Raw genomic sequence first — 12,210 nt, 5'->3', positions numbered from 1 at the left:
TATGTAACTGGCCCAAGGTCACACAGCTGGTAATGCTGGGACGCAGGATCCCAGGTCTGTCTGATGCCTGAGCTCACGCTCTTGACGACGCCTCTCCTTGCTGCTGAAATGTGAAAGTCCATGTCTGTGACATTCTAGTTTTGCTTGGTCTTTGGAACACACACTCTTAGAATATCAGGGCTGGGAATCTGGAAAACACTTTGTCTACCCCTTTTCACTGGAAAGAAGGGGAAAGGGAGGCTCCAAGAGGAGCAGGGAACAGCAAGAGACCCCTAGAGAATGGTGTCAGGGCAAGTGGGGAACAGTGAATTTGTCTCCAGTGGAGGAAGGTGGCCCTGAGAGGCCCCATCACTGAATTCCACAGCCGAGGCCGATCTGGGCCCAGCCCCGGCCGGCCTAGGAATCAGCCCCGGACCCGGGAGCTGTGTCAGTCCTCAGATGATGTGGAGGCCGGCCTCTCCTGTGCTTGGTCACATGTGCTGGGCTCTGCCGTCCAGGGACCCCAGGGTGAGGACACACTCTGCCTGCCCACAGCAATGTTCTGGAGATTCAAGGCAGCCCTCTCTTCTCCCACAGCCTCTCCAGCCTGGGCGGTCTGACTGAGCCGCAGCCATGTCCATCCTCCCCCAGCCCTGCCAATCCCCAGGCCTGAATTCTGTCCCCCGCCGGGTGCACTTGCAGCTAAAGGAGACCGCAGACCTGCGTGAGCTGAGCACTCCATGAGGCGCTCTTGCTACATCACCTTCCGGGGTCCTTCCGGGAGGGGTGCTGCACTCCTCTTCTCTTCTGCCTGAGAGGCTGACCTTTGGTTAGCTTTCTAGCTCTGTGCCCCTGGAGACTGGGCAAAGGGAGACTGTCGGCTGCGTCACTGTGCAAGCCTGCTAGGGCACGCTGATTGGGGAACTGGGTCTGAATGAACAGAACTCTCCCTGCTGATGTGACATCACACTTGGGGCTTTCCTGAATACGGGTGACCTTAGTTTCTGGGTGTCTCCTTTACGGGCACCCTGGCACCTAGGCCTATGGATGTGTTATAGGAGATCCTGGCTCCTGTGGGGCAAGAGGCTTCTAAGGCAGGGCAGCCCCCGTGCTTGTCCCTCGGGAGCAAGGGGAGGTTTCTGGATGGTTGGGCGGATGGCTCTAGGGCTGCTTCTAGGGAAAAGCAACGCCTGCGGGCAGGCTGCCCGGTGTTCTGAGCCGACTGATGCCATGCATGGTGCACACTGGTCTTATGAGTCTGAGTGTTTAGGAGTAGATAAAGAGACAACTCTGTGGATGCTACAGGGAAACTGAGGCTCAGAGAAGTGAGGCAACTTATGCTAGCTTGCCAGCAGGCTGGGCTCCCAGCCTCTCCAAGCCTGCTGGTACGGGGCTTACCTCGGGCCGCACGGGGTCCTCGATGCCCACCACGCAGATGCAGGTTAGGTCATTGAGGATGTCATTCTCATTGTCCCAGTCCGGCTCAGGGCTGCTGGGGAAGTCGCGGTAGGCCACACAGATGGTGCGGAGCCCATCGCAGGCCATGGGCTCGATCACCTTCTTCACCATCTCGTCCCGGTCTCGGGGCCGGAAGACCCGGGGCTCCCCTGCCCCGTTGAGGATTTTGCAGCACCTGGGGGTGGATGGCAGGGAGATAGGTAAGGTCCAGCCAAGGGCCCAAGGATCCTCCCTCTGACCAGCTCGCGCTCACCTCCCCCTCCCCAAGTGATGCCCAGCTGGCCGTGGTTGGTCATCCAGTGTCCGTCCAGTTCATCTCCCATAATGCTTCAGGGCTGGTCCAGGCCCCTGGGCCCCAGGCAAGGATGAAATCAGGACCAGCCAAAAAGAAATCAGGCAGCCTTCTTGCAATATCTGCCCCAGTTCATTCAGCAAGAGCACATCTACTTTGATCTGTCTTATATTCACAAGATTTCATCTGAAAAAATAGTTCCACAGCTAAAATGGTTTTCAAAGGTCATGAAACCTAGGCTAACGGTTCTGGACCTTGCTTGTACATTAGAATGGCACGGTGGGGGGCGGGGAACACCGAATAAATAAATATCCATGTGTGAGCCCTACCCCAAAGGTTCCAATTTATTTTTGTTATTTTTTAGGGGGGGAGAGGCAGAGGGGGAGAGAGAATCTTCAACAGATTCCACACCCAGCACAGAGCCCAACACAGGGCTCGATCTTACCACCCTGAGATTGTAACCTGAGCTGAAATCAAGAGACGCTTAAGCGACTGAGCCACCCAGATGCCCTGTATCAGTGTTTTTTTTTTTAAAGCTCCCCATGGTGATCCCAACGTGTAGCCAGGATTAAGAACCACTGGGCTAGACCAATCCCGTCAAGGTATGAGTGGGGAAACTGAGGTCCAGAGACTGGCAGTGACTGGCTTAGCTCTCCAGGCTTACCCCTGGCACCTGGGGCCAGAGTGGACTGGCTAACGATGAACATCACTGTGGTCAACCAACTCTGTGCTAAGGGAAGTGAAATAAGGGAGATTTAACAGTGACAGAAATATGAGAGATTTCATGGGTGGAACTTCCTGATGCTCCAGTGACGTAGGGAGGAGGCGGGGGGGGGGGGCTCTCTGTGGAAAGTTTGAAGAGGAAATAGTGAAGAAAGCACCCGGAGGTGGTCCTGCTGTGGGAGGTTGGGCAGGTCCCCCTTGCACCTCAGCGAGCCAGATGGCCCTCCAGCCGAGCCTGCAGGACAGCCTGCGCTGCACGACTTGGGCGCCCCGCCCCCCCGCGCAGCTTACTTCTTGAGCACGATCTCGGAGGCGCCCTTGCTGTACATGCGGAAGCTCTCGTCGGGCAGCTTGGTGACCGTGCTCATGGACTTGCGCACGGAGTTGAAGGTGTACACCTTGTACAGCTTCTCCTCCGGCATCTGGCTGCGCACGGGCTCGTAGTCCTGCTTCAGGTCCAGCACGAAGCCCAGCAGGCCGCACTCCGTCTTGTTACCCACCTGCCGAGGCAGGGCGCCCTCCTTCTCTGGCGGCTGCGGGGAGAGAGGCCGGGGCGGCTCACAGGGGGTCGCCACTGAGGCCCCAGGGCCGGGCTGCCCCCTTTCCCCGCCTCCCGTACCCTCAGCCCTCTCCATCCCAGACACAATCCTGGCTCTGGCTGAAAGGAGTTAAGCAAGATCAGCTTTTTAAAAATTATGAACTCTTTCAAACCTACAAGCTGGATAGAGAATAAGAAAAGAAACACTCATATACCCTCCATTCAGCTTTGTAGAACCAGAGCATTGTGCCGTATTGGCTTCAGATTTTTCTTTCCTGAGAAGGAAAACATGACAGATAAAGGTGAGTCCCCTGGGTATCCCTCCCTGTCTGCAGAAACCACCCCTTGTCCCAGAAAGAACCTGTCTTTAAAGTGGCATGAATTATTACCCTGTGTGTGTTTAAAATTTTTAAGAAATATTTATTTATTATTATTTTTCTACTTTAGAGAGAGTGAGAGTGTGAGAGAGCGGGGGTGAGGGGCAGAGGGAGAGGGAGAGAAAGAATCTTAAGTGGGCTCCACGCCCAGTGAGAAGCACGTCGTGGAGCTTGATCCCACCACCCTGAGATCAGGACCTGGGCTGAAACCAAGAGTTGGATGCCTAACTGACGGAGCCTCCCAGGAGCCCTTACCCTGTGTGTGTTTTAAATTTTTATTTTGACATGGTTCTAGACTGACATGCAATAAGAAATAGTACAGAGAGATGGCTCACACGCTTCATCTAGTTCCCCCTAGAGCTCACCTGTGTGTGACCATAGCGCATCACAGCCAAGATACAGATACTGCGGCCATCAAACCCGCCTGACTCAGACTTCACCAGTTTTATATGCACTCACATGTGTGTGTTTAGTTCTATGCAGTGTTTCGTGCGTGGATTCCTGTGACTACCACATGCAACAGTTCAGGACAAGGATCTGATCCCTGTGCCACCCTTCTTGGAGCGGCAGGCACCTTCCTTCCCACCGCCTCCCTGGCCCTGGCCACCATTAATCTGTTCCTCTGTCTTCACAGTTTTGTCATTTCAAGCTTGTTATATACATGAAATCATACGGTATGTGAACCCTTTGAAGACTGCCGTCTTCCCACTTGGCACCATCTCATTGAGGTCCAGACAAGTTATCGTGTGTACGTCAAGAGCCTGTCCCTTTTCCTTGCTGAGTAGTGTTCCATGCTATCGATGGACTGTCCCTTGAGAGCTCGACTGAGGTTCAGCCACATGAAACTGCTGTTGTCATAAGTCAGAATGGTCAATTACACGTAGCTTAACCTTCTGTCTGTACGTGTGTATGTGCAGTGCTGCTTTGCACGTTGAACACTTGATGTAAGGAGACCGTACACATTCTTCGAAAACTTGTTTATTCATGTAACTACATTTTGAGAACCCCTTGTGTTTATGGAGCTGGTTTGCTCTTTTTTACTGCTCTATCAATTCCAGTCTATGACTAAGCCACCGTTTGCTTTTCCTCTTTTTCTTCTCTCCACTCACTGATTTGGTTCACACTCGTTAGCACTGGCTAAGTGCTGGCCCTCTGCCAGGTGCTGGGCCACATGAACACAAACCCCCACCCTGGGGTCTCAGCGAAATCATCGACCACCTCTCCCCCAGCGACTCTCACTTTCTCGTGTGGCTGCCTGAACATGAGCTGTTTCATGCCTCTGTGCCTTTGCCCCTGCTGTTCCTTCCCCCTTTCCAGCCCGGCAAACTCCTCCTTGCTTTTTTAAGAGCCAACTCAAATATCTCCATGTCTTTGAAAATTGCTTCATGGGTCTGTCCCCCACTGAGTAAAGGAGTTATTGTATTCTTTTGCTTGCTACATTCTCAGGACCAGCACAGAGCCCAGCATACAGTAGGCATTTACTAATTGTTGGCTGGATGGTTCCATGTAGACCAGAGTGGTGGGAGAGGCGCAGGTTAACAGGTAAGATACAAGAGGACTCCATATGGGCTGATGATGGGATGAGCCGGAGGCTGAGGGAGGTTCCTATTTGCAGATGAATTCATGTCCTGCCTGTACCCCACACACGTGCATATACTCCTTGCCCAAAATTACGTGCAGCGTCTCAGGTGGAGGTGGTGTTGGGAATGGTAAAAGCCAGCACGGATAAACCCAAACCCTAGCAAGATTTAGAAGAGGAATAGCTACCTACGAACATGCCCAGTCCACCTCCACTCCTCCTCCCCTGCGTTAGTGGCTTTTCATGGGGCGCAGACCAGCCTTGTCCAGCAGCTCTGCCTCCTCACCCTCAGCCCCCATCATGCTGCTCAGAAGGACTTCCCAGACAGGCAGAAGCTGGGGTCTGGGGGATGCTGGCACGGACCAGCTGTGCAGGGGACACGACAGTGACTGGACGTAGCCCTGGCTTACTCCCCCTTCCACAGTTAGGGCGCAGGCCCAGGGAGCCGACCTGTCGCTGTGGGGTCACTGGCATTGATAATTCAGGAAGGACAGAGGCTTAAGACCGTGTCCTCAGTTTCTCCATCTATAAAATGGAGGCACTAGAGAGATGACTTCCAGCTGAGAGAAAAAACAACCCTTCTCAACCCTTTGCTTCAAGTGGATCATGCTGAGGGATGGTGCCTCAGTGGCAGTTGAGGGCCCTGGGGGGGAACAAGGCTCCGGACACCCTCCCTGCTCCCATGCCATGCAGAACGATTTCTCCAGCACCAGGGGCCTTAGAAGGCTCCCCACTCCTGAGCTCTTTGGTGGGACTGGATTTGGAAGCAAAGGAAACTTTGGTACAGCTTCCCATTTCTGATGTTTGTGAAAATGATTTGAAGCACTTCCCTTTGTCTCTATAGTATGGTGTTACGTTGTGCTTTTAAAAATAATATATTTATTTACTTTTAATTTTTTAAAAAGATTTATTTGAGAGAGAGAGAATATGCATGTGAGAGAGGGGCAGAGAGAAAGGGAGAATCCCACGCAGACTTCCCACTGAGCATGAAGCAGAGTACAGTCGTGGGACTCCCACGACCCCAAGATCATGACCTGAGCCGAAATCAAGAGTCGGATGCTCAACGGAGCCACCCAGGCGCCCTTCTTTACTTACTTCTAATTTTTTCTACATTTTTATAATCAACCTTCTGGTGATTTCCAGAATTTTATGTCTTTTCCACAACAGTTTTTCTCCCCTCTCCACTAATGAAAGAAAATGACAACACAGAGGACTTAAATAAAAATGCCTAATTACTTATTAGCCCAAGAGAGCTGAGCATTTACGCCTTCAAAATACCCGGCATTTTATTACCCTCTGTGAAATATTTTAATTTTCCTCTAAAAGGATTTCAAACAATCCATGGTTGCAAATGGCAGAGCTGCCTCCTACGTAATTCAGTTTGTTTCCATGAACTTGAGCTCCGAGATCGCCTACGTGTATTACTAAGAAGCAGGGGCCCACCCCTTCTCTCTTTTGATTTTTTTTTTTTTTTTTTTAGATCTTGACAAACCCAGAGGTTTTGCTATTGCTGTAGACTTTCCAAGAGCCTTTTTATCTCTAGGGCTCCGATTCTGTAAGGGAGTTAAGGCGTTGGTATTATTTCAATTTTAACAGACAGGAAGCAGGCCCGGGAGGGAATTGACCTGCTCATGGTCACGACTTGCAGAAGGGCAGGCCTGGGGCTGTCCCCAAGCCCCCCAGCACATTTCCCTGTGTGGTACTGAGTTCTTTGGGAATGCTGGATGCAGCCACCAGGCATAATTTTGAGACGACAATTCATGTTCCTGTTTGGGGTGCTGGGGGGCAAACAGAGCCAAGAGGAAGGAATGATGACTAGAAGAGCTACAAGTTATAAATAACATCTGCAAAAATGAGATGAAAAAAAGTACAGCTAGGGGTGCCTGGGTGGCTCAGTCAGGTAAGCATCCAACTCTGATCTCAGCTCAGATCTTGCTCTCAGGGTCATGAGTTCAAGCCCCACACTGGGCTCCACGCTGGGTGGGCAGCCTACTTAAAAAAAAAAAAAAAGCGCAACTAGCCTGTACCACCTCACACTCCTTAGGATGGCTACTATAAAAAACAAAGCGGAAAACAAGTGTTGGTGGGGGTGTGAAGAAATCGCAACCGGGTGTGCTGTTGGTTGGGCAGGTGACATGGCGCAGCCGCTGTGGAAAACAGGATGGTGGTTCCTCAACAGATTAAACATGGAATTACCATATCATCCAGCATTTCACTTCTGGGTATATACCCAAAAGAATTGGAAGCAGGAACTGAAAAAGATATTTGTATATCCACGTTCATGGCAGCATTGCTCACAAAAGCCAAGAGGTGGGGCAATCCACGTGTCCACCGGCAAATGAATGGATAAATAAAGTGTGGGCTATACGTGCAAGGGGGTGTTATCCAGCCTTCAAGCAGAAGGAAATTCTAACATGTGTGACAACATGGATAAACCCTGAGGACATTATAAGTGAAATAAGCCAGTCACAAAAGGACAGACACTGTATAATCCCACCTGTATTATGTACCTAGAGGAGTGAGATTCATAGAAACAGGAAGTAGGATGGGGGGTACCAGGGGCTGGTTGTGGGGGGAATAGGGAGCTCATGTTTGATGGGATGGAGTTTCAGTCTGGAAAGATGGAAAGTTCTGGGATGGATGGTGGGGATGGTCACACAACGTGAATGTACTTAACGTCACTTAAAAAACAGTTCAGGTGTCTCATTTGATGTTACACGTATTTTACCACTAAAAACCTCCAAAAAGTGCCCCCAAACAACCGAGCGACCGTAGCGTAGTAAACGGTAGCGCCTGTAATATGATGATGCTTCTAGGAGTGCATAGAAAACAACTTTCTGCTGAGTGGCCTAGCCCGCTCCTCCTCACCCCTCCAGGACCGGCACTGGCGGGGAGCCTCCCCAGGGCCCAGATGAACCACCAGCCGGCTCAACAGGAGCAGCCGTGGCGTTCATTCAGAGTCTGAATGTAGACTCTGTCCTGTCCTTCACTGGGCTCGTCCCACGCATGGTCTGGTCGTACCCCCACAGCTCCCCGGGTGGCCGGCCACGAGTGTTCCCACTTCACAGCTGTGTACACGGAGGCCCAGAGGGGCAAGTCACCCTGCTAGTCAGCGGCCCAGCTAGGATTTGAGCCCAGTGTTCTCGGCTCTGAGCCCGTAGCACGTGCTCTCCCCACAGCCTTGCCTTCTCCACTAGCACTGGAGGTCTCTGCTTAACTAGGGAACTGGCTGATGAGTGATTTAGAGTCCAAGGGGGTGAGGGGTTGTGTCTGTCTTGCTTATCTTTATCTCCCACTACAGGTAACCAATGAATATCTGTGGAGTGAATAAGTGAATAATTCTGTGCTTGTATGTGTAGGGTGCTGCCAACGGGAGGCCAGATGGGGCGGAACTTTGCCCTCCAGAATTCTCATCTAAAGGCCTGCCTTCCAGGAGCTTCTCAGTGCTAGGCCTCCTGAGCAACACGAGGTAGCAGAGCCATGGGATCTTCTCCAGGGGCTGGGAAGGCAGGTCAGTGTGCATCTAGGACAACAGAGCAGGACAGGCTGGGGAAACATGCTCCTGGAAAGCAGACTCCCTGGGGACCTTCCCAGGCTCAGCAGTGCAGTGTGTGTGTGTGTGTGTGTGTGTGTGTGTGTTTCTGTATGGTGTGTGTATGCAATTGTATGTGTGTGGTGTGCGTGGTGTGTGAGTGCAGTGTATGTGTGTGTGTGTGTGTGAGTGTATGTGTGGTATGTGTGTGCATAGTGTGCCCAGTTGTATGTGTGTGTGTTTGCGTGTGGTGTGTGAGTGCAGTTGTATGGTGTGTGTATGTAATTGTATGTATGTGGTGGGTGTGTGTGGTGTATGAGTGCAGTGTATGTGTGTGGTGTGTGTAATTGTGTGGGTGTGTGTACAGTTGCATGTGTGTGGGGTGTGTGTGTGTGTGTACGTGCATGGTGTGTGGTGTGTGGCATGTGCATGGTGTGTGTGTGGTGTGTGCAGTGTATGTGTGTAGTGTGCATGGTGTGGTATGAATATATGTATGGTGCGTGTGGCGTGTGTGCATGCACACATGCAGGGTGACAGGGTGTGATGGACGGATTAACGGTTCTGTTAAAAATCCAAATTCCCCATTTGGGATTATTTGCTTTAAACTCTTCTCCCAGAGATGGTGTTTGCAAAAACAACACAACACAAGACAACCAAAACAGTTGTTGAATTCAACACATAGCCCCTGCCATTTCACATACCGGAACCACAGCCCAACCCACCTGCCCATCCCAGCGCCCTGCAAAGTCACCTCCAGAGTCTTTGGCACCTTTTGGAACCCCTGGCTTGCCAGAGGCCACTCTCAGAGTGTGGCTTGACTTGGGGACTTTGAGGCTCATTGGAATATTCGATGGAGCCCTGGGTTTGGAGCCAGGAGATTGGAGTTCAAAGTTGGCTCTCTGCTTCCTGGAGTCCTCTCTAAGTGCCCAAGTTCTAAGACATGGGAAATGCAATCAAGCAGCTCCTTCCCGCCTTGGAGGGTTACTGGGGCTCCCTGGGGTAAGGTGGCATCACGGCCACCTCAGCTTATGAATGGGGTACGCTGAGGTCCTGGGGTTTCTAATTAGGTGAAGTCTGGCTGATTTACTCAGGAAGACCATCCTGCCAGGAAAATCCTTTTTGCTCTTTCCTCCTGAACCACTCCAGAGGCTCCAGGGAGATTTGTTTTTCTCTCGACAGTTTACATGTTCAGAAATACGCCATAAACTTCCAACAATTCTGCTCCACAAGTCCCCATCCTCAAATGTTAGCAGCAGTGTCAACCTACTTAGAAAGAGGTCTCACAAAATAGAAAGTTAAGGTCTGCTTGGGTGGTCTCAGCAGGCAGAACATACGGTTGGAAAAGGAGAACGTTTTCCCAAGAAATCGCGAGGCCTCACAAGCGAGGAAGGAGGTATTTCCATCCTAAAGCTCAGCTGTGGTTCTGAGAAGCAGCAGGGCGATGGGAAGAAGCTAGCAGAAGTCCTGATGTTCAAAGGGTCGGAGACAACAAAGGAAATTGGAGGGTGTGCCAGGATTTCTGAGGCAGGGGAGCAATTTCTGACTCAAGGATGATTCACATAGCTTCTCTCAGAGGGCAAGTTTAGTTCCTAATGATTTGAAATTAGACGGGAAAGAAGAGAGCTTTGCCATCCTCAGAAGGGATGGGGCATGGGGTTGAGGCTGACCCTGTGGAGGGCCCCCCAGGCCACTTTTCCTGGCCTCCCTGCCAGCAGCATCGGCCTCACACCACTCTCCACCCCTGCCTGGGGTGCTTTTTCTGAGCACGTGAGCAGAATCCTTCTAAGGGCTTATTGGATGCCACCTAGCTCTCCCTCCACACCCCCTAGTCTTGACTCTCATCATTCCAGCCGCAGAGACATGCTCAGGACACAGATCATCTGAGCCACGCATCGGTGGGTCTCCATGCCTTGGCAGTGCTGCGTCCCTGCCTGGAATGCCCTTGCCTGCTTGGTAAACTCCTCTAGAATTCTCTGGGTCCAAATCTGCCACTTGGTGGTCAGGATCAATCCTGGGCAGCTTACTTGATGTTTCTTCGGCTCAGGGTTTTTAACTGCAAGACAGGAATGGTCATATTTGCCTTGATTCCCTGGAAGGGATGTGGAGGCTCAAGCCAGACAGTGACTGGCAAAATAAACTACAGAGGATAAGGCTCAGGAATAACAGAAGTTACTAGAGTAATAACTAACGTGGCCTGAGCCCTTGCTACACGTCAGGCACTGTGCTGGGACATACATACTTTCTCATCTGACCTTCACAGTAGCCCTGAAGCTGCCTCCAGGCAAAGGTGCAGCCACATGAGTTGGGCAGGAAGGGGTGGTGGGCTGCACGGGCTCTGGGTTGGACAGACCTGGGTTCTAATCCTAGTTCAGCCTCTCATCTGCTCTGGAACTCTTTGAGCATGGTTTTTCACTTCTCCCACCTTCGGGGTCTGATCTATGAATTAGAGATGTGATGTCACCTACTTCCTGGGGTCATTGTACAAGGGGTACATGGGGGTAAGCACTTAGCATCAAGCCTGGCTAAGTGAATGTTAGCAATTAGGATTAATTATATATTCACTTTACAGATTTGCAGATTGGGAAACAGAAGCTCAAAGGGGTTAAGTGACTTGCTCAGGTTCACACAGGTGGCAAGTGCTGGAGATGAGGTTTGAACTTTGGTTTGTTGGACTTCAGAGCCAAACCTCGTTGCTTCTTGGACTAGGTATCAGGACATCTGGATTCCAGCTTCAGTAGCCCACGGGGTGACTTGGGACAAGTCCCTTCCTATTTCTGGGCCTCAGAGTAAAGTGAGGGGGCTGGACCAGGGGGTCTCTAAGACCTGTGAATCCATGTAGATGACACCCACACAAACTACCCCTGCAAGTACTCAAGTAGGTTGGTGTGTTGTTTTGTTTTGTTTTTTTTTAAGAATGGAAGGTGCTAGCTGATTGGGAGGTCTCTGGATCAATGTAGACTAGAGAGCTGGGGGATCAGCTCAGTATGTTGGGGGAACTGACAGAACACTGGTATTGGCCACAGGACAGAGATGGGGCCGACTCCTACCTCTTGCTGCCACAAGAGCAGGAAAGTAGAACATAGGGATAGTCCTGTCCTGAGCATCTTACTAATTCGTATTCACCCATCCACGGCCCACATACTCATCCACTCATCCATTCAACCATCCACCCATCCATCCATCTACCCATCCATCATTGACACATCCATCATTGACACATCCATCATCTGTCTCCCTACCTACTCCTCATCTCATTGACTGTATATCTATACATTTATTCACCAATCAATTCACTTACCTCACCCACCCAACCAGTACTTCCCAAGAGCTATGCCTGAGGGAACAGAGATGACTCAAATGTGTTTCTCCCTCTCAAAGAGCCCACGTTGTCTATGTCAGACAGTAAGAAGACACGGGAGAGTCAGTGCTCTCACGGAGGAGGAAACACAGCCCTGTCTAAGGTCTGATTTTCCCAGGCCAGGCTCATCTCTGATCAAAGCTGATGGGTAGTGTGGTGTAGGGAGGATGCTGCCTGCCTTTACCTGCTTTGTGCTCTTTAGGAAGTCCTATCGTCTAGATTTCCTAGTCTGGTTTGGAGGGTGGCTGGACTTCTACTCAGGACTAAGCAGCCCTGACCCTTCTCAGAAGTCCTCTGGGCCTGGAAGGACAGTCCCTCAGAGACCCTTTGCCCTATAATGGCTGGCAGGCCCTGGCTGTGAATCTGACTCTCTG

The 12,210-nt window shown here is 51.2% G+C and overlaps 1 protein-coding gene across 11 annotated transcripts in view; it reads right to left on the bottom strand.

The window, feature by feature from the left end:
- ATP2B2 (ATPase plasma membrane Ca2+ transporting 2) overlaps positions 1 to 12,210 on the bottom strand; it is a 365,851-nt gene that overhangs the window by 28,264 nt on the left and 325,377 nt on the right. For all 11 annotated transcript variants that reach the window (XM_045808236.2, XM_087866780.1, XM_045808238.2 and 8 more), the window contains 2 exons: positions 2,744 to 2,985; positions 1,378 to 1,612 (listed from right to left, as the gene is read on the bottom strand). In XM_045808236.2, coding sequence (XP_045664192.1) covers positions 1,378 to 1,612; positions 2,744 to 2,985 — 477 coding nt within the window. The remainder of the gene's footprint in view (positions 1 to 1,377; positions 1,613 to 2,743; positions 2,986 to 12,210) is intronic.

Source organism: Ursus americanus, chromosome 14 (genome assembly GCF_024610735.1).
Source record: "Ursus americanus isolate L20-20 chromosome 14, mUrsAme1.1.p, whole genome shotgun sequence".
Lineage (NCBI taxonomy): Eukaryota > Metazoa > Chordata > Mammalia > Carnivora > Ursidae > Ursus > Ursus americanus.
This window is presented reverse-complemented; position numbering and strand designations above follow the sequence as displayed.